The 23,485-nt window shown below is 38.5% G+C and overlaps 2 protein-coding genes across 7 annotated transcripts in view; both read right to left on the reverse strand.

Annotated features, from left to right (window-relative positions):
• The window catches only part of LOC121718789 (zinc finger protein 708-like), a 712,111-nt gene that overhangs the window by 170,831 nt on the left and 517,795 nt on the right, over window positions 1-23,485 (reverse strand). For 3 of the 6 annotated variants that reach the window (XM_042103961.1, XM_042103959.1, XM_042103960.1), the window contains exon 1: window positions 14,914-14,991. The exons of 2 other annotated variants lie outside the window; for them this stretch is intronic. In XM_042103961.1, the coding sequence (XP_041959895.1) occupies window positions 14,914-14,928 (15 nt within the window). In that variant the 5' untranslated portion in view covers window positions 14,929-14,991. Of the gene's footprint in view, window positions 1-14,913; window positions 14,992-16,538; window positions 16,636-23,485 lie in introns of those variants that run through there. One more of the 6 variants, XM_042103957.1, reaches the window with a different exon arrangement.
• On the reverse strand, window positions 9,007-16,667 carry LOC121718877 (gastrula zinc finger protein XlCGF26.1-like). The gene is made up of 3 exons (XM_042104254.1): window positions 16,539-16,667; window positions 14,914-15,421; window positions 9,007-11,406 (listed from the first exon to the last, which is right to left on the reverse strand). Exons 2-3 carry the CDS (start codon window positions 15,374-15,376, stop codon window positions 10,052-10,054), a joined length of 1,818 nt encoding a protein of 605 aa, XP_041960188.1. The 5' UTR covers window positions 15,377-15,421; window positions 16,539-16,667; the 3' UTR covers window positions 9,007-10,051.

Consider the following 23,485-nt stretch of genomic DNA (forward strand, 5'->3'; position numbering starts at 1 on the left):
TGAAATGGAATCCTTATAACATGTACTTTCAGAATATATATAGATGTTTATACCAAATTCGCCTTTGTGAGTACCAGGCCATACTAAGTGTGTACCGAGTCATATACTATGTCTACCATTGACATACACTGTTGAACTTCAAATTGTGTGGCTGTGAAAACAATAAGTTGTGCATATGTAAAAGGGGGGTGAAATGGAATCCTTATAACATGTACTTTCAGAATATATATAGATGTTTATACCAAATTCGCCTTTGTGAGTACCAGGCCATACTAAGTGTGTACCGAGTCATATACTATGTCTACCATTGACATACACTGTTGAACTTCAAATTGTGTGGCTGTGAAAACAATAAGTTGTGCATATGTAAAAGGGGGGTGAAATGAAATCATTATAACATGTATTTTCAGAATATATATAGATATTTATACCAAGTTCGCCTTTGTGAGTACCAGGCCATACCAAGTGTGTACCGAGTCATATACTATAGGCCTGTCATTGGTACACTGCTGAACTTCGAATTGTGTGGCTGTGAAAACAATAAGTTGTGCATATGTAAAAGGGGGGTGAAATGGAATCCTTATAACATGTACTTTCAGAATATATATAGATGTTTATACCAAATTCGCCTTTGTGAGTACCAGGCCATACTAAGTGTGTACCAAGTCAAATACTATGTCTGCCATTGACATACACTGTTGAACTTCAAATTGTGTGGCTGTGAAAACAACAAGTTGTGCATATGTAAAAGGGGGGTGAAATGAAATCATTATAACATGTACTTTCAGAATATATATAGATATTTATACCAAGTTCGCCTTTGTGAGTACCAGGCCATACCAAGTGTGTACCGAGTCATATACTATAGGCCTGTCATTGGTACACTGCTGAACTTCAAATTGTGTGGCTGTGAAAACAATAAGTTGTGCATATGTAAAAGGGGGGTGAAATGGAATCCTTATAACATGTACTTTCAGAATATATATAGATGTTTATACCAAATTCGCCTTTGTGAGTACCAGGCCATACCAAGTGTGTACCGAGTCATATACTATAGGCCTGTCATTGGTACACTGCTGAACTTCAAATTGTGTGGCTGTGAAAACAATAAGTTGTGCATATGTAAAAGGGGGGTGAAATGGAATCCTTATAACATGTACTTTCAGAATATATATAGATGTTTATACCAAATTCGCCTTTGTGAGTACCAGGCCATACTAAGTGTGTACCGAGTCATATACTATGTCTACCATTGACATACACTGTTGAACTTCAAATTGTGTGGCTGTGAAAACAATAAGTTGTGCATATGTAAAAGGGGGGTGAAATGGAATCCTTATAACATGTACTTTCAGAATATATATAGATGTTTATACCAAATTCGCCTTTGTGAGTACCAGGCCATACTAAGTGTGTACCGAGTCATATACTATGTCTACCATTGACATACACTGTTGAACTTCAAATTGTGTGGCTGTGAAAACAATAAGTTGTGCATATGTAAAAGGGGGGTGAAATGAAATCATTATAACATGTATTTTCAGAATATATATAGATATTTATACCAAGTTCGCCTTTGTGAGTACCAGGCCATACCAAGTGTGTACCGAGTCATATACTATAGGCCTGTCATTGGTACACTGCTGAACTTCAAATTGTGTGGCTGTGAAAACAATAAGTTGTGCATATGTAAAAGGGGGGTGAAATGGAATCCTTATAACATGTACTTTCAGAATATATATAGATGTTTATACCAAATTCGCCTTTGTGAGTACCAGGCCATACTAAGTGTGTACCGAGTCATATACTATGTCTACCATTGACATACACTGTTGAACTTCAAATTGTGTGGCTGTGAAAACAATAAGTTGTGCATATGTAAAAGGGGGGTGAAATGGAATCCTTATAACATGTACTTTCAGAATATATATAGATGTTTATACCAAATTCGCCTTTGTGAGTACCAGGCCATACTAAGTGTGTACCAAGTCAAATACTATGTCTGCCATTGACATACACTGTTGAACTTCAAATTGTGTGGCTGTGAAAACAATAAGTTGTGCATATGTAAAAGGGGGGTGAAATGAAATCATTATAACATGTATTTTCAGAATATATATAGATATTTATACCAAGTTCGCCTTTGTGAGTGCCAGCCCATACTAAGTGTGTACCGAGTCAAATACTATGTCTGCCATTGACATACACTGTTGAACTTCAAATTGTGTGGCTGTAAAAACAATAAGTTGTGCATATGTAAAAGGGGGGTGAAATGAAATCATTATAACATGTACTTTCAGAATATATATAGATGTTTATACCAAATTCGCCTTTGTAGGTACCAGGCCATACTAAGTGTGTACCGAGTCATATACTATAGGCCTGTCATCGGCCCACTGTTGAACTTCAAATTGTGTGGCTGTGAAAACAATAAGTTGTGCATATGTAAAAGTGGGGTGAAATGGAATCCTGTGGTGTGGACAGTGGTGTGTGTGATGGTGTGGTCAGTGGTGTATGTGTTGGGGTGGACAGTGGTGTGGACAGTGGTGTGTGTGATGGGGTGGCCAGTGGTGTGGCCAGTGGTGTGTGTGTTGGGGTGGACAGAGGTGTGTGTGCTGAGGTGGTCAGTGGTGTGGACAGTGGTGTGGCCAGTGGTGTGTGTGTTAGGGTGGACAGTGGTGTGGCCAGTGGTGTGTGTGTTGGGGTGGACAGTGGTGTGGACAGAGGTGTGTGTGCTGGTGTGGTCAGTGGTGTGTGTGCTGGTGTGATCAGTGGTATGGACAGAGGTGTGTGTGCTGAGGTGCTGAGGTGGTCAGTGGTGTGGACAGTGGTGTGGTCAGTGGTGTGACCAGTGGTGTGTGTGATGGTGTGGACAGTGGTGTGTGTGTGTTGGGGTGGACAGTGGTGTGGCCAGTGGTGTGACCAGTGGTGTGTGTGATGGTGTGGCCAGTGGTGTGTGTGTTGGGGTGGACCGTGGTGTGGACAGAGGTGTGTGTGCTGGTGTGGTCAGTGGAGTTTTACGTATGCACAACTTATTGTTTTCACAGCCACACAATTTGAAGTTCAACAGTGGGCCAATGACAGGCCTATTGTATATGACTCGGTACACACTTAGTATGGGCTGGCACTCACAAAGGCGAACTTGGTATAAATATCTATATATATTCGGAAAGTACATGTTATAATGATTTCATTTGACCCCACTTTTACATATGCACAACTTATTGTTTTCACAGCCACACAATTTGAAGTTCAACAGTGTATGTCAATGGCAGACATAGTATTTGACTCGGTACACACTTAGTATGGGCTGGCACTCACAAAGGCGAACTTGGTATAAATATCTATATATATTCTGAAAATACATGTTATAATGATTTCATTTCACCCCCCTTTTACATATGCACAACTTATTGTTTTCAAAGCCACACAATTTGAAGTTCAACAGTGTATGTCAATGGCAGACATAGTATTTGACTTGGTACACACTTAGTATGGCCTGGTACTCACAAAGGCGAATTTGGTATAAACATCTATATATATTCTGAAAGTACATGTTATAAGGATTCCATTTCACCCCCCTTTTACATATGCACAACTTATTGTTTGCACAGCCACACAATTTGAAGTTCAACAGTGTATGTCAATGGTAGACATAGTATATGACTCGGTACAGAGTTTGTATGGCCTGGTACCTACAAAGGCGAACTTGGTATACATATCTATATATATTCTGAAAGTACATGTTATAAGGATTCCATTTCACCCCACTTTTACATATGCACAACTTATTGTTTTCACAGCCACACAATTTGAAGTTCAACAGTGTATGTCAATGGCAGACATAGTATATGACTCGGTACACACTTAGTATGGCCTGGTACCTACAAAGGCGAATTTGGTATAAACATCTATATATATTCTGAAAGTACATGTTATAATGATTTCATTTCACCCCCCTTTAACATATGCACAACTTATTGTTTTCACAGCCACACAATTTGAAGTTCAACAGTGTATGTCAATGGCAGACATAGTATATGACTCGGTACACACTTAGTATGGCCTAGTACCTACAAAGGCGAACTTGGTATACATATCTATAAATATTCTGAAAGTACATGTTATAAGGATTCCATTTCACGCCACTTTTACATATGCACAACTTATTGTTTTCACAGCCACACAATTTGAAGTTCAACAGTGTATGTCAATGGCAGACATAGTATATGACTCGGTACACACTTAGTATGGCCTGGTACCTACAAAGGCGAATTTGGTATAAACATCTATATATATTCTGAAAGTACATGTTATAATGATTTAATTTCACCCCCTTTTACATATGCACAACTTATTGTTTTCACAGCCACACAATTTGAAGTTCAACAGTGTATGTCAATGGTAGACATAGTATATGACTCGGTACAGAGTTTGTATGGCCTGGTACCTACAAAGGCGAACTTGGTATACATATCTATATATATTCTGAAAGTACATGTTATAAGGATTCCATTTCACCCCACTTTTACATATGCACAATTTATTGTTTTCACAGCCACACAATTTGAAGTTCAACAGTGGGCCAATGACAGGCCTATTGTATATGACTCGGTACACACTTAGTATGGCCTGGCACTCACAAAGGCGAACTTGGTATAAATATCTATATATATTCTGAAAGTACATGTTATAATGATTTCATTTGACCCCACTTTTACATATGCACAACTTATTGTTTTCACAGCCACACAATTTGAAGTTCAACAGTGTATGTCAATGACAGGCCTAAAGTATATGACTCGGTACAGAGTTAGTATGGCCTGGTACCTACAAAGGCGAACTTGGTATAAATATCTATATGTATTCTGAAAGTACATGTTATAATGATTTCATTTCACCCCACTTTTACATATGCACAACTTATTGTTTTCACAGCCACACAATTTGAAGTTCAACAGTGTATGTCAATGGCAGACACAGTATATGACTTGATACAGAGTTAGTATGGCCTTGTACCTACAAAGGCGAATTTGGTATAGATATCTTTATATATTCTGAAAGTACATGTTATAAGGATTTAATTTCACTCCCTTTTTACATATGCACAACTTATTGTTTTCACAGCCACACAATTTGAAGTTCAACAGTGTGTGTCAATAGAAGGCCTAGTGACTTGGTATTGCCTGGTACTACAAAGGCGAACTTGGTATAAATATCTATGTGTATTTTGAAAGTATATGTTATAAGGAGTCCATTTTACCCCCTTTTAAATATGCACAACTTATTGTTTCCATAGCCACACAATTTAAAGTTCAATAGTATTGTGTATAGTATGACAGGCCTAGGGTAGGCTATATGAGTCCGTATAGAGTTAGTATGGCATATACCTATAAAGACGAATTTGGCATAAATATCTATTCTGAAAGTACAAGGAGTCCATTTTAGCCTACCACCCTAAGTTTGAACTAAGTGTTATTTGATAATAGTGTTATTTTAGGTCTTGTTAATGAAAAAGGTAATCCTTCCACAATTATATTAATGCAAAGTATAATTGTATAAAAACATTAACTTTAAATCGATGTATAGTACATTATTATCCCCTTTTTCTATGTTTGTTTTTGTTCCCCTCTCTTTTAATAGTAGCCTACATCAGGAGATGGAGACGTTTGTCCAGAGAAAGTCCTTAGACGGGCTCTGGTTTGTCTTGCCTTGCATTGAGAAAGGTGTTGCGTGAGATCACTTCCGTTCAATTACAAGGATGTTAGCAAGACAATTCTGCTACAATTACAACATTTGCACATGCATTTACATAGGCTAAGTTTCAGCAACATGTTTACATTTCGTGTAAACCTTTGAAAAATACTCTGAAAACCGAATTTTAACCTACTTTATCTGATCGTTCATCTGTACCTTTATTTTGACGCTTTTCGCCGCCATATTGCCCGCTATTGTCGCGTACTGTCGCTTACTGTCGCTAGCTCCACGGAACTGCTCGCGACTCTAACTTCGTAGAGCCAACAAGCATAACATGGCCCCCATTCTTCTTCTTCTTGTTTTTCTTTGGCGGTTGGCAAACAGCTTTTAAGTGCATTACCGCCACCGTCTGAATAGGAGTGTGGGCCTGAATACATCACCAAAAAAAAAAAAGATAAAACGCAATATTGAAGCATACAGTTAAGAACATAATTATTCATACCCCTGGCATATATTGATGTTTGATGTTGATTTTCACTTGATATGTTTGTTCTGACTGACAATGACACTGCCACATGCCAAAAGGTTGTGAGACAATGTGATAGAAACATGGAATAAAAAATAAATAAACGTTATTTTCATCTTTCTTAAACATTTTAAGGAAAAATGGCATGTCCAAAATTATTCATACCCTTTTTAAATAATCAATGGAAACATCTTTATTTGCCATCAAAGCTCTAGACATGGTTCTTATAATACCTCTCCATGTCTCCACGATTGTAGGCCGCACCTTTTTAGCAGCAATCTGGGTTTTGAAAACCAACCAACTCAACCAACTCAACAAGTGAGACAGATGGTGTCTTAGACCAGATATCAAAAACAACATTACATTCATAAAAAAAAAAAACATGTGAAAAAGATTCTTCCATATCGCAAAAGGCACACATATTATCCATATCCAAAAATGTAGATAGTAATGGATTACAAGAGTAATGTTTGTGTAAAATGTTTAAGTGTAATTCTTTTACTTGGTCGGTAAGGCAAAACGTGTTAGGTAATAACCATGCCTTTTTCCAGTCAATATCATTAATTGATTTATTCCAGAAAAATGTCCCTCTTAGGAGTCCATTTCTTTTTAGCATGGAAAGCGTTACGTATAAAGTTCTTATTGCATTTTTTTTTATCAAGGAGAGGGCAACCATCAATGGCTACAGTAGGGTTTACTCAGACATTTGAGCTGTTTGACAAGTGATATTCCATTAACTGAATGATACCATAGGGATTGCATTACACACAAGAATAAATTATTTGCCTCTTACAGGAAACTGGTGGTAAACTGGTGGGGAAATTTCTCATAAGCAAGGAGGTTTCCATTCTTGTCAAATAAGTCTTTAATGAAAGAAACATCTTTTGCGAGCCAAGAAGGAAGAAAAATAGATTTGTTCTTTACTGTAATGTCTTGGTTGTTCCATAAAATAGCTTTATGGGGAGAAAAGTGATGAACGTAGAGTAGTTTCCAGGCTAAGAGGGCTTGTTTGTGGAAATTGGATAGTATAAGAGGACGTTTAGGAGGAGAATATAGTTACTCTGCTGATTTTTTTCAAATATATGCTAGTAAGATATTCTAAAACCTTTAAAGGTGGGATCTTACTAAAAACATCAGCTATAGAATGTTGATGATAAAATTGTTGTCTTTCGGTTTTCAAGGCAGGGCGATGAATTTATTTACCAGTATTTACATTTATCATAATCTACGCCAGTCTACGCTGTAGTCTCACCAGCACCCCACCAGAAATGTTCATTTTTGCTTTTAAAAATCCCTTTTGTAATCGTATTTGGGCTCCATAATCTCTGCTGATTCTTTAAAAAGCACACTGATTCATCAGCCAGGCTTTAAATAGAACAAACTTAAAGAAAGGAGCATACAGAGGAGGATGTTCCTTATATTTTGTATTTCTGCTCAGTGCAGCATAAAAGACTGCATATGGGTAAGTGCTATATAGCCTGACGAGCCATACCCACATCAATATGTAGAGTCTGGGAATTATCCATTGCCACATTGTCAATCCGAGAGCTGGGATAAACTGTTGTCTTTCAAATTTCCTCTGCATGTGTTACAGTAACTGTAGTGGCAAAAAACAATGCTTATGTTTTTCCTGTAACCCCCTGTTTTCTTCCTATTGTTTTCAACCACCTGGAGAATGCGGGTGCAGGGTCAGACTTGCGGCCCGAATCCAAGAAAATCCAAGAATGTTGTTGTTGAAAGCTTTTCGGTATTTATTGCAAATAAATATAAGATACAAAATAGTTGCAAATTGCTTTAAATGTCCATAAATATGTCTTTGGAGCAGAGTTCAGCTTTCTGGCAAAATACAATACCTAATTTGAATGTGTGGAGGCCTTCACACTGACAATTCCAACGACACAAAGTGCACTGCTAGTCCCCGGATGGTGCACTCATAGCAGTCAAAAAGCTGAGTGTGGAACACTGGATACTTTTCGCCCTCAATGGACGCCATCTTGGCTATATAGCGGAAGGGGAGGGAGCGTTTTCAAACTCGTGGTAATTGCAGTTGAGAAAGCTGAACCAGCAGCAGTGGAAAACACACTTTACAGATGTACAAGCAAGTTATAACATAAACTGTTTTGACACAGCATGACCATGTTACTGTCAAATAGAGGACACAAATTATATATTTAAATGTTGCGATTGTCATTTCTATTAAGTGCTCAGAGTTGTTTGATATGAGACGACACTATTGTTAAAATATATGCACTCAGCCCAAAAGCATACAGTGGACATAGGGTGCTGCACGAAAGTGTACTCATGAAAGTATGCCAAATGAGACACAGTGAAAGTGATATTACACTGCGTGGCCAGGTATTAGGAGACAAAGGGACACATTTTGCCCAGAAAGCAACCGTGGTGCTGTGGATGGTCATAATAAGTTTAGATTGGAGGTGAGAGAGATGCCACAGATCAATAAACAAAAGATAGCAGATAGCATGCAGTTCTAGCCAACTCCAGTAATTTTTGACCAAGCTGGGCAAGGTTTAGGATCGGTCAATTACGCAATCAAATGCTCCTCTGTGGAACCTCATTAAAAGAAAAATAAGTTCACACTGGTTAAGACCATACCTTTATTCAATGCAATGCTGTCTCGTTACAAACGATGAAGAAAAATGTCAAGTTAACACTGGTTATGACCATTCCTTTATACAATGCAATGTTTTGTTGTTACAAACGATGTGGTCAAATCATATATATATATATATATATATATATAAAAATAAATAAGATGAGCAAAGACATGATCATTTACATACATTTCATACAAAAATACATACATACATACAAGATACATATTGATTTTTCACATAGCATTGAAAGCAGGTTACGCAAGACTTTTTTTTGGCTGGACAAAATGTTAATATTTCAGAATACTGGACATACAGACAATCTGTTTTAAATAGCCATAATGGCCTATAAGCTTACATTTAAACGGCACTAAATCACAAACTATATATTTCCACAATGCAGTTTATTAAGCGTCGTCAGCCCCAGCAGGTGGTGTATGATCAGCTTTGCACAAGCAGCGAAGAAGCCTACTTTCATTCTATAAAGCAGCGCAAATTGTTGCCCACACATTGCAAACAGACTCTAGCTACACAACTGCAGTAGTGGAGAATCTCGGAAGATTTCCCACTGGATTGGTAGCGGTTTGCGGTCGGCATCGGTGAGCTTAAAAACTGCCATGATGTTGTTTGCATAAGTTAATTGCTGCGCGATCACAGCTCCTTTTCTCTCACTTCCAGCGGCCCCTACTCACAGACCCGGTAGCCTAATAATGAAGCAACAGCTGTGATGAACGGTAATGCTGGTTCACCGGAGAGTGAATACAGACCCTTACTAAAAGTTTTAGATGAGTGGTCGTGATCTTTCTAGTTTCCTTAGAACCCCCCCCCTCCCCCCAAAAAAAAAACTATTGACTATACATAGACTGTTACACGTCCTTCATAAATTAGCTTATTGCTGTAATGTGCGGCATGATTTCATAGAATGACAGCCTATGTCGCTGCTTGTGCAAACTGGACATAAAAAACAAACGTTTCATAGACTATGTTTATATTTAACTCATCATGGTAACATACACCTGCCTCTCTAGATGCGAGGGACTATCAATGCTTTTTCATACATTTCTGTGGCTTTTTCAATTCTTAAAAGTTTGCACCATCATATGATTTTGAAGAGGAACATTTGAATGCCTTTTCACACTTTCTCTCCAACGTGAATTACTGTAGTATGTTTTTTAAGCCTTGAATTATCTGAATTATGTTTTCAACAGTGGTCAGATTAAGGCTTTTCTCCGGTGTGGATTTTCATGTGTCTTTTAAGTGTAAATTTGTGTAAAAAGCCTTTTCCACACTGGGTACATTTGTGACGGTCTTGAGTGTGTCTTGCCATGTGGTATTTAAGAGTTGAAAGTTGTATAAAAGCTTTTCCACATTGGGCACATACATGAGGCTTCTCTCCAGTGTGTATTAGTAAATGGTTTTTAAGAGTTGAGAGTTGTGTAAAAGCTTTTCCACATTTGACACATATATAAGGGTTCTCTGCTGTATGTAGGAGCAAGTGTTGTTTAAGAGTTGAGAGGTGTGTATAAGCTTTTCCACACTGGGTACATTTGTGAGGCTTCTCTCCAGTGTGTACTAACATGTGGGTTTTAAGATTTGAGAGCTGCTTAAAAGCTCTTCCACACTGGGCACATTCATGAGTCTTCTCTCCAGTGTGTATTAGCAAATGGCTTTTAAGAGCTGAAATTTGTGAAAAACCTTTTCCACATTGGACACATATATGAGGCTTCTCTGCAGTATGTACAAGAATGTGTTTTTTAAGAGATGAGAGGTTTGTAAAACCTTTTCCACACTGGGCACATTCATGAGGCTTCTCCCCAGTGTGTATTCGTAAATGTTTTTTAAGATATGAACTTTGTGAAAAAGTTTTTCCACACTGGGTACATTTGTGAGGCTTCTCTCCAGTGTGTATTGGTAAATGTCTTTTAAGAGCTGATCTTGTTGAAAAAGCTTTTCCACACTGGGCACATTTATGAGGCTTCCCTCCAGTGTGTATTAGCATATGGGTTTTAAGATATGAACTTTGTGAAAAAGCTTTTCCACACTGGGTACATTTGTGAGGCTTCTCTCCAGTGTGTATTGGTAAATGTCTTTTAAGATCTGATCTTGATGAAAAAGCTTTTCCACACTGGACACATTTATGAGGCTTCCCTCCAGTGTGTATTAGTATATGGCATTGTAGACCTGAACTTTGTGAAAAAGCTTTCCCACTTTGGACACAATTATATGGTTTATCTCCATGTATGAACATGTGGGCTTTAAAAGTTGAGAGATGTGTAAACGTTTTTTCACACTTGACACATTTAAGAGGCCTCCCTCTAGTGTGTATTAACAAAGGGGCCTTAAGATGTGACATTTTTGAAAAAGCTTGTCCACAAAAGGCATATTTATGTTGCCTTTTGCCAGTACTCTGCCTTTGATTAACACCATGAGAGTGTGTTTGCTGTTGTTTCTCGAGTTCAGTAAGGGCTGTGAAACTCTTCCTGTAGACTGAGCGGTGGTAAAGCCTTCCTTTGAGTTCATCATTCGGTCCATGGATCTTCTGTTGCCTTATGTGGGGGTGTTCTGATACACCTGGAAGAGTTACCATAACGATTTAGAATGACAGACTTTCTATAATTCAATATTGGCTGATGACATTTTCTGTGTCAAATTCTGTCCAAAACTAATCCTTATGTGTGTATGTATAAAACAATTTAGAGTCACAAAAAATTATTCAAGCATGACGAGACTGAGAGCTTGTTACACGCTACAGATGAATTTACGCTTATTTACAGTTATAGTAATCTACGTCATAGCACAGCCTACACCCGCACCTCGCCAGAAATGTTTATTTTTCGCTTTTGAAAAACACTTTTGTGGTTCGATTTGGGATCTATAATCTCTGCTGATTCTTTAAAAAGCATACTGATTTATCAGTCAGGCTAAGTTGTATACCCTGAACGCTAGGGGTGTAAAGATTAACCGATACGTATCGGTATCCGTTTTTAATGTGTAAGATACGGCTACATCGATACATGAAGCCCCGTATCGGAATAAAACTGAAATGAACCGGCCGTTATATTGATTTACTTGTTACTAGGGTTGGTTTTCGTTTGGGTTTTATCCGATACCGGTGCTAAATCGATACTTTTAAAACTGTGCCGTGCCGAAACGGTGCCTGAACCGGTACTTGGTTTTTACAATAAAATGGTCTAAAGCATGAATTGCTTTTTTTATTGATAAGACAGATTTGAACATAAAATTTAACTGTTATATTCAATTTACTATCAATATCTCATTGCTCCTACGCATAATACATTTAAATGTTAAAACAGCTTGCCATGGATGCACACACAAGTAAGCTCTGCTTTCAAGTTTACCCAGTGTAGGCGGTTTGCCATAAGGTATGTTAAAACCGCTTGCCATAGAACTGCCAGTCATGGACAAAGACATTTGCAAGCAAGCTATTCTAACAGGGACTACTTTCCAGTAAATTCAGTGTGTTCTCAAATGCTTCAAGAAATTTCATGTCTTCCCCCATAACACGCAATAGTTTTGAACATGTTAGGCTACATGTCGGTGTTGAAGTGTTTAGATTCCCAGCGCTCACCTAGTAGGCATTTTAACAGGAACTATGGCTATGCGCCAACACCAGTCAGCTGAGTTTAATTAGCGATAACGTACGGAGATGGTTCCGTAGCCTCTTTGACAGCTCAGTGACATCAGGTATGTAATCTACATATTTATGTTTTTGCCAGCTAACTTTTAACATGATCTTCATATTCATTGTGATGCTATATGGGCCTCATGCACATGAAAGATTAATATCATGTCATTATGTTGTTTAGAACACACCGTGAAATAAAGTTTTCACCTTTCAACTTTGCTGATAACATTTCAAATAAATGCCAGTTAGCGCATTAGCGAGGATATTGTGTAACGTACTGTTGATGTTGTTTCATAGCCTTTTGCTTGTGTGTAGTTAGGCCCACTGCTAGATTTTGACAGGAGCTTGTGATATCGCTTTAAAGTAAGCTACTTGGGCTCACGCAAGCTGTCAAACACTGTCCACTAGGGTTGCCACATTTGATTCGTGAAATCCAGGACATTCATTCAAAAAAAAAGTTATGATTTTGATTAATGTTAAATGCCTTTAATAATTTATTAACAAATGCTGTTATACTGTTTAACTATAAATGGTGCATTCATTGTCACTATAAATGGTGCATTTAAGGTTGCGGAGTCTAAACGGTTCTTATAATGCCCTTAGACCAGCTCTTTTAAGATATAAGGCTAATCCATAAAACATTAACAATAGCCTACTATGCATAATATTAAGTTGTTAGCCTACCCACTCCGAAAAGTTACCCATTTTCACCCTGGGCTCTCTCCAGTATGTATTATGTAGCTTTTGAGATCTGTGGACCTTTCAAATGCTTTTTCAGACTGGTCACATTGATGAGGCTTCTCTCCAGTGTATAGGTGGTTATTTACTCTTTACATCAATGCTATAGAAAACATATTGATTTGACGCACGTAACTTAGTTGCTGACTCAAAAACAAAACAATTTCAAGATGACTTTCAAGATGGCAGTGTTTCCTATACATTGACTAATCTGTGGCGGTGCGCCACGAAATAAAAATCGGCCGCCACAGATGAATATTCTATGTTTAATTTAATTTAAATTAAATATAAGGTCAAATCCTTGCATTGGCATTGAGCTGCGCTTTTTACGCACTCAGCCTTTCCTTGCCCCACCCTGCTCTCTCTCGTAGCCCGCTGCCCCACTCCTCTGCATGTGCATTTAACAAAATATTCATGATTGTTGAAGGATTGTTGTTGCCACATAGAAGCATTGCATGGAAGACGTCTGGCTAAATTGCTATTAAATCCGTTAGCATCGTGACCATGCTGCGCAAATTTGTTCAAAACTGCTGCATTGAAGTGAACTCTGCTAAGGTCTTATCACAACATAGTAGGCTACATTGAAGAGACTAAACTAAGTTAAGTTATGAAATCAAGCAGTATCTCAAAGCTAACGTTAGAATACTGTTTGGATGTCGAATTTAGCATGCTTAGCCTACTTACAGCTGCTTGTCAATTTCGTTGAAGGGCTCTTGAATTTCCCCTGGGGATCAATAAAGTATCTATCTATCATTGTATTGACTCTGACACTGAATGTTTGCAAAATCCCGATGTAAATGGAAAAGTGTTTTCCAAAATTCAAAAATGCTTGTCCCAAGGAGAAGTACGAACCTTTATTTTAACTATGTAGAAAACGTTATGAATTGCATCCACACATCAGCAGCCTTTCAACTGTGTTACAATTGCAAGGGTTCCCTCAAACGCCTTAGACCTATACACTACCAAGACGATCTTAATACACCCGTTGTCAAAGTAAGCTACCGCCACAAATTGAATCCAATTCTGTGGGAAACACTGACATGGTGTTGTGCATTAACAACGTGCCTAACGTGATATTAGGCTAGCCTGATCAAGTCAAGATTTTGGGGCGATTTGGATATTCATTATTTGAAAAATAGGTACGAAATGTACTACCTCGTAAAATCGCGATTACTACACTTTCATACCTTTTAACACTTTGAACGTTTATGGCACTCAAAGTGTTAAAAGGTATAAAAGCTTGTGTGGCCCGTGTACAGAGGGGAGTCTGTTGTCATTTGAGAGAGAGACTGCGGGGCTAAAAGGGGCAGCGTGAATCAGTGCACTGTGAACTGAAATTGTAGCTATTTCCGAAACGCTATTTCTAAATGGAATGTGACAAAATAATTGTTTTTGCTCAATAACATTGTTTTTGTGATCGTTTGGAACCAAAATCGATATGCCTCTTGCGAGTGTTTGCTAATGATTCAGTGCAGCACAGAGCTGCCCCAGGCTTCAGTGCAACAGCGCCCTCTAGAGTCACAAAATTCAGTGAAACACATAAGGACTGTTCAGTTCTAACACATATGGACTGTTCAGTTCTAACACATATGGACTGTTCAGTTCTAACACATATGGACTGTTCAGTTCTAACACATATGGACTGTTCAGTTCTAACACATATGGACTGTTCAGTTCTATATGAGAGGACTTACTTTCCAGCTGCTCATGCTCCTCTTCCTCCACCTGCTCTTCTTCTTTCTTCACTTCAATCGTCACTGTTGTCATTTCATTGTAAGTAGACCTTGGTGACTCTGTGACGTCTGTTTCAGTTTTACAGTCTGTTTGAGATTCACAGTGAAACTCTGCAAAGGGCTTTTCATCTTCATCTGGACATGAAATCATATGACCATACTCCTCCTCTTTTATATCTTCTTCTTTCACCATCACGCTCAGCGGGCCAAGCTGTCGCACTTCCTCCTCTTCCTCCTCCTTCTTCACCGTTGTCTGTAGTGTTGCACTGTAAGTAGACTTTTCTTCTGCATCTGGACATGCAATCAGATGACCAGATTCCTCCTGTTTTACATCATCTTTTATATCTTCTTCTTTCACGATCACTCTCAGGTCAACCTGGTGTGTTTCAGCACAGCTAGAACGAAATGGAAGTCCAACATCCATGTTGCTAGCAGAAGAAAGATAATCCCATTCAAATATTTCAATTGCCTGAAATCAGAGAAACAAAATATTTGTTTTTCAATTAATAAAAAAAAATCCCATGAATAAAAATATTATTATTATTATTTTTAAGCTTATTACTGCAGCTCAAAGTGCTTTACATTTAGAGCATTTAACACAGTAATAAAGAATTGAAGTAATACAAACAAACAGACAAACCAAACAATTAAAAAAAACATAAATGTACAATTAAGTAAAAATGAGAATTCTCAAGATGGTAAGGAGATAGATACAACACATACAATACAACTAATGCAGTGAAAAGACCATGTAAATAGTCAAATAATATAAAGACATAAGATACAAGAAAAAAGTGAAAACTAAAAGCTCACATGCAGTATGTGCTCTTTGCCTGAGATCGACACATCGTTATGTGTAGCCATAATGGGATCATACCCAGAGAACAACAAAAAATTACTGCACTTCTTCAAGTGTAAGAACTGCAGTTTCACTAGTATTACACTGTTGCGTTGGAGGAATTATTTGCGTACTTATGCATGACATGCAATATTTTGGATATTAAAAAAATGCATTGTACTACATAGTACTGCACTTTACTGCAGAGATCGTACCCAGGGAGCGAGAGAATAACACATTTCCAGATCCACGTTATCGGAGCACTGTTGGAGCACACGTTTCCTACTTACTCAACACATAGATGGATTAATAATTATAATTGAACTGAATAGCAAGTGTTTGAACCCACAAGGTGAGGCGTTTGTCAGAACAAAGAACATAGAACAAAGGACCGAAGAGCAAAAGACGTCTCTTGCTATCTGAGAGGTATGCTACAAAGCGAGGTAAATGGCTCACCCGACTTTAGGGAGAAAGTGCTGACCTATAAAGAAACTTTGAATGCATGTATTGCTCCTTAAGATAAGTTGTGTTCAGGAGTTAGCCTACTGTTTGTGACAAAACACACAACTATCCAGAGAAACTGTTTTTGATCTCTCGAGCATGTCTCAAAGTAGGCTATGTAGCCTATTGCTTCTTTTTGTTCAGTGGCGTTGAGATTAGCGGTACGAAGTTACTTTGGCTAACTAGCTACATACTATGTGAAAGCACAAACCCTTCCTCCCGCAAGTTCGCTGCTCTGACAACTTACTTCTGTTGATTGGTGTTTGTGTCTGATTACACGCAGAATGTTGTTTATTTCCGCAAAATGTCTTGAACCATTCTCCCGTTCTGGACTGCATGCAATTTTCTCCTGCTCGCGACTTTAACTTCGTGGACCCAGCAAACATAACAATCAAAACAAAGATTGTAAAGGCGGAGCTCCGCCTTAACAATCTTTGATCAAAATTCCCAGATAGCCCCCATTCTTCTTCTTCTTGTTTTTCTTTGGCGGTTGGCAAACAGCTTTTAGGTGCATTACCGCCACCTTCTGAATAGGAGTGTGGGCCTGAATAAATCACTGTTAAAAAAAAAATTCCGGGTTTTAGTAGCCTGGCGGGCCATCCTATATCATTGAAATGTATAGTCTGGAATCGAACCATTTACCTCGCTTAATCCAAGGGGCGGGCAGAGAATTGTCTTTCAAACTGCCTAGGCATGCAATAGGCCAGCGCTACGACCATATCCGTATCCGGTCGGCAAAACGGCAAATACATCCTTCTTCGAAAGGAATTACTTAAGTGCATTGTGTTGCTCAACTTTCAAAGAAAAGCCAACTCCTCCAAAGTTGACGCCAACGTCGATTCAAACAACCGCTCTTCGTTAGCCATAGCCACCTTCCTTGTTGTTCACCGTCACAGGACTGTCGTTATCCTGTTAAGCCCGCCTTAAGACTCTCTAACAAAATAGAGCACTGTGATTGGATGAAGTCCACGGCGTCAGCCAATAGAAATCCCTATGGTTTGATACTAGACGTACAGGCTGAGCAAATTAATTTGCCGCCGCTAGGGCGCGTCTAGATTTCTAGGCTAGGGTTTTAGCCCTTTGAGTCCCTTTTCTGGTTTGTTTTGGATGAACTAGAGTGGAGGACACCGACATTTTGACGATTTGTCCTGTCTCGACTTTTCTGACTCGTTTTGACCGCTCAGAGTGGCTGCCAACAGGCATACTGTAGGCTACTCTGTCCTGAAACAACCCTTAACATTCGTTCGTTGTAATAAAAAAAAAATACAAATAATAATAATAATAATAATACTTGGACGATCTTGTCCATCAAGTCCTGCTGTCCTGTTCAATCTGCTAGTCATGTGACAAAACAGCCAGAGCTTCTCCAGCCCCATTACAGCCTGTTGACCTTGGACTCGACGCTGTATGGTGGTGGGGTTAATCAGCTATGGCAAGGATTTTAACATTTACCCGCTAGACTGGATATGTATTGCAGATATCTGTAATTCAGTTTTGCCTAGTCAAAACGAACATTTTAGATATCCGCAATTGAATTCTTCCTATCCATAATTGTCATTTCAGATATCCACAGGGTTTAATGCTGCAGCCTATGCAAGACAGGAGCTGCAGCAAGAATTGATGATTCAATGTTGCTTTGATTTTTTCGATTAGCCTACAGCCAACACCATTATGAATGGGGTTTCCTGTAGATGGTGCTGGTGCATTTAGTAGGCTAGCCTAGGCCTACTAATTTATGTAGGCTACGAAACAGAGATCAGTTGATAACGTGAGAGTCTAATAAACCACACGTGTCCCTGAGTTTTAGTTATTTTAGATGTCAACAAGACATTACAGCCATGACTGCTTCTTCCATTCATAGAAATAAGGAAATAAGCCCACTTCTTCTTCGATTATGTTGGGGAGGGGAAATTAGCAAATTAGCCTATGGACAGAGAATGTCTAATAAGTAGACGGGCTCTGCTATGGATCTAAAGAGCAACGTCTTGCACAATAATTTGCACTAGTCATAATGACGTTTGAGATATCTTCACCTTTCATTCTGCCTAGTCAAAACTGAATTAAAGATATCTGCAATTGTCATTTAAGATGTGTGACGAGTTGAATGTTGTTTTCAATGACGTGATGACAGATATCTGTAATTCAGTTTTGCCTACTCAAAACTAAATTACAGATATCTCTATCTGACGTTTCGATTAGTCACAATTACGTTACAGATATCTTGAATGACAATTCCAACTATCCAAAATGTAATTGTGACTAGTCAGAAAGACGTTGATATCTACAATGTTAATTCCAGATAGTCAAACTTAGCGGGTAAATGTTAAAATCGCTTGCCATAAGTCAGCAGGGGTACCCCCTTCACGCATTAGTGTGTTAATTCTAATTGCACCTGAAAGACATATAGCACGTAGTTTGCAGTGTCAGATTTGCTGTGAGAGCACCAGGTGATAACTGCACTTTTGGGAGCCCATAAGGTGAGTATACCCCTCCCATCAGTGTCGTCATCCACATTAACGTTGTTTATTAAGACCACCCATCAATAAATATGTATTGTTGCTTGTATCTGTTGTATAAAATAAATTATATATTTTTATGAACTGTAGCATCTTAAAGGAGAATTCCGGTGTGATATTGACCTAAAGTGTATTGAAACATGATACCGAGTGTGAACGTATGTCTCATAGCCCATCTCGACTTGTCCCCTGCACTCCAAAATCTGGCGCTAGTTAGCCGATGCTACCAACAACTTTTTCAGTAGTGGTGCTTTGGCATCGGGCTAGCCATGCAAATAAATCACTGTTTTACACCCATTTACGAGGCTCAATGTATCTCCACACTTCATTGGTAGACTTCCTAGGGCCCTGACATTTAAAACGAGACATTGAGAACTTTGAAAAAGCACTGGTAGTTTACTTACAAGACGATTTATACAGACAGTATCTTCACGAAGTTTAACGTTTGCAGCCATCTTGAATTTAGTCACGATAAGTCGAGCAACGAGTAAGAATGAACAGGTATGATAAGGGATCAGATTCTAAAAATAATTCAGTGGAAATGCATGGATTCCAGTTGCTGCTACTGGAAGAAACTGGAATCCATGCATTTCCACTGAATTATTTTTGGAATCTGATCCCTTATCATAGCTGTTCATTCTTACTCGTTGCTCGACTTATCGTGACTAAATTCAAGATGGCTGCAAACGCTAAACTTCGTGAAGATACTGTCTGTATAAATCGTCTTGTAAGTAAACTACCAGTGTTTTTTCAAAGTTCTCAATGTCTCGTTTTAAATGTCAGGGCCCTCGGAAGTCTACCAATGAAGTGTGGAGATACATTGAGCCTCGTAAATGGGTGTAAAACAGTGATTTATTTGCATGGCTAGCCCGATGCCGAAGCACCACTATTGAAAAAGATGTTGGTAGCATCGGCTAACTAGCGCCAGATTTTGGAGTGCAGGGGACAAGCCGAGATGGGCTATGAGACATACGTTCACACTCGGTATCATGTTTCGATACACTTTAGGTCAATATCACACCGGAATTCTCCTTTAATGGTTGCTTCCTTTTCAGCTTCAGTCCTCAAATTTAAATAAAATATATTTATTTAATTTGCAGACCACATCTCTGTCTTATCTGTAAGAACTGTGGGGTACCTCTGTTATTTAGTGTGACTGGGTGTAAACTGATTTTGTGCTGGCCAGAATATAACAGGGTTGTACATAAGAAGGGCCATGGGGCCAATCACAGTAGCCTGACTACGCCACCCTGAGGCCTAATGCATCAGGGAATCTTTAAGAGATCGTACCTCTAAACAGAGACAGCTCTCACAGGTTCGAATATTACACAGAGGAGACATGAATTCCAGGAAAACAAAAGATTTATTAAGACACAAAGGTTGGGAAATGGAGATCTGAGGGTGGCAACTATGGAAGTTCACACCAATACCATGCAAGCATCATAAAAGGTTCACCTATTACACAGCAAAGGCACACAGCAAAGCTACAAGCAATACACCAGAAACACCAAACATGTGCTTAAACTAGCCCCCCCTCAGAGCCACCTCCCTACTAAATAAAAACAAAAATGTACACAAACAGAAGGACAAGACGAGCAAAACAAAAACAAAACATAACGAATGACCAAAGCAAAACCAAGTCAAGACAGACCATGGCTGCCCCAAAAAGAACAAACATATTGATAAAGAGAAAATCAGAATTAAATCAGTATTTGCCAGGGTAATGAATAATTTTGTTCTTAACTGTATGTGTAGCTTACTATTCAATTGGCAATGCAATCTGCAATTCAAAAAGACATTACATTATGCAATTTAATATTGCCCGTTAAGTACCCAAAAAGCGTTGTAATATGGCCGCCGAGTGGAGGGATGTGCCTAAAAGGACTTTGACTAAGGTCTCTGGCCGATGATGTACAACACCACCGTGTCAACGAGTCTGACAGTCTTTTTTTATTGCAAGTATAAGGGTGCAAGTATAAATCAGGCTTCCTACACATTTTCCATTTCAAAATTCCATACTTTTTCCATACTCAAATTTTTAAATTTTCTCACCATATTCTAGACATTGTCAATGGAGTGTTCTACTAGCATTGTGAAGAGCTGTATAATAATGTTTATTATTAACTTGTTAGCCCTCAGAAAACACTTGCCCATTGAAGGATACTTTCCGTTGTTCGTAAGTGCTGTGTTGGAAGGTGCACTCACATTTTTAATTCTCTGTAGATACAGCATAGCCTACATATGTTGGAGACTAGTGCACTGCTGGCAGAACCCTCAGAAATCACCGTAAACAGTATTATTTGTTTGCAATAACAGTTAATCAGATAATGCAGTATCCATGTTTTGGTATTTTTTACAAAATCAAAAAAGTCTACCAGTGTTTTAGCCGAAAATAGCAGAGCTACGCAAACATACCAGTGCACAATGGTATAGGGCACATGCATAGAACAGGGGTTCTCGATTTGGTTTTGGTACCAGGGTCCCCTTGTGGGAGAGATTTTTTTGAGGACCCCAATTCAATTTTATCTTGATGATGTGGACTGACAGAATGGTTCATTATGACCTGAGTAAAGTGATTAGTACTGTAGATGCAATAGTCTGGAAACACAAATATTTCACTCATTTTTCTTTTTTCCATACTTATCCAGACCTGGAAATTACTACAATCAAATTCCATACTTTCCAGGTTTTCCATATTGCATAGGAACCCTGATAAATGCCAATATATAGCCTAGTATAATCTATAGGCTACCCAATCAAATAACAACCATTTCATTAACATATAACCGAACATATAATACATTAAAAATACACACATACATCCAAATAAAATAAAAAAAATACAAATAATAATAATAATAATAATAATAATAATAATAATAATAACTAGATGTACCGCATAGCGGTACAAAATATGACCGCCCCTCAGTCCTGTACATCCTTTTCACGAAAATAAATCACACTAATAAATTTGTCTCCATCTTTTACTCCATCCCCCGCTCTTGAAACTTTTGTGTATGCTTGTTTGGCAAGCCTGTGTGTGTGTGTGTGTGCTGCTGCACAGAAAGTAGCCTACTGGCGCTGAAAAGGTGAATAGATTGTAGAATAGCCAAAGAAGTTGTAGCATTGTTATAAAACCTTTAAAATCTCTAAACAATCACAAGTAGGGCAGTTCATCACAGTTCATCCATTGCAACTGGATTGATGAAAGGTCACTTACACCTGTAGGCTACATTGTATTTGGGAAAAGCAAAAGGTATCAGCATAATGTTATATTTTTATTTATTTATTTATTAATAAACAAAAACATCTCTGTCAGTTCCATGCCGTTTTCAACAGCTATCAGAAACAAAGGTCATTTTTGGATAGATGGATTTTTTGTGAATGTTTCTTCTTCGGCATAAGATTTTACTCATCTTTAGTTCATGTGATACTTTATTGTCAATGCACAAATTAAGTAACAGTAGTCTGAAACGAAATGCTGTTTTACATCTAACCAGTGGTGCAAATAACTGACATGTCCAAATTGGCCTTGATGAAATGCGTCGCTAGACTGTTCATACACATTTTAACGGGCCAAAGTTGAAGAGCTGTTGTCCGTTGTTGTTCGTGCAAATATAGGCTGATTCATGTTCCCTTGCATTGTGTAACTGAGGTCCATGGCTTGTCTGGCTTTCACCAGACCAAGCTCAATCTTTTAAGAAATCAAAAAATAAATAGCAGGCAGATCAGGCTGGGTTCACACAGCCTAGTCCATAGGCGCCCGATATTGTTTAATTTTCCGATTGAGATATCCACGCTCTGGTTATTCTAAATGCAAAAATGCATCAGGGAGTTATTACAAAACTGTAACTAACAAACTAGATCCTAATAGAAAGCTGTTAGCTTCCCTAAGCTACAGGTAGGCCTATAAGGTAGGCCTATTTACAACATAAATTGTCAATAGGCTATGCTGGCGATACAAATAAAATCTCCAATGGAAACCAATGGCTTACGCCTTACAGTATCAAGCGGACTTAAACTGCCATATCGTGCGAAAAGTTGTAATAAAATTCACGCAGCTCCATGAGTCAAGGAAAGCGTGAATGAAGTAGCCACTTCTAAATGGGACCCACTACACAGTAGCTTAAGGTGTGTTGCTAAAGCAGCCATAATGAAATGAAGGTGTCATTGTTTGGATACTTCACACACACATGCTTTTTAATCTCACAGACTACAACTACCAAGCTGGAATCAAAGCACATCGATTCCCCTCTCACACCCTGCACGCACTTAAAACAAATAAACAGGCGTCTCAGTCTCACGCATGTATAGGCAAAACTGTATCAGACCGGTGTAACGTTGGTAAATCTTCCATTGCACAGAATGATTTTTGTAGCACTTGCACGTCGAAAGATACAATTACAGTGCTGCTATCAATTTGCTTGGTATAACCGCATTTATAGTTTTCTATAAATGCAATCAAATTGGCCTCCATCACTCAACCAACGCTAACGGTAACATTATTGTACCTAGGTCCTTATTGATATTATAAGATTAACGTACCTGCAGTAAAAACCAAGCATGTCCGATAAACATTCTCAGATTTATTTCGGCTTCAAGAAGAAATGGGAATTACATTTCACGTGAACATCGTCCTATCCTTATTAGACGTTCTCTGCAGTAAACTACAGTCCTT

Source organism: Alosa sapidissima, chromosome 9 (assembly GCF_018492685.1).
Source record: "Alosa sapidissima isolate fAloSap1 chromosome 9, fAloSap1.pri, whole genome shotgun sequence".
NCBI lineage: Eukaryota > Metazoa > Chordata > Actinopteri > Clupeiformes > Clupeidae > Alosa > Alosa sapidissima.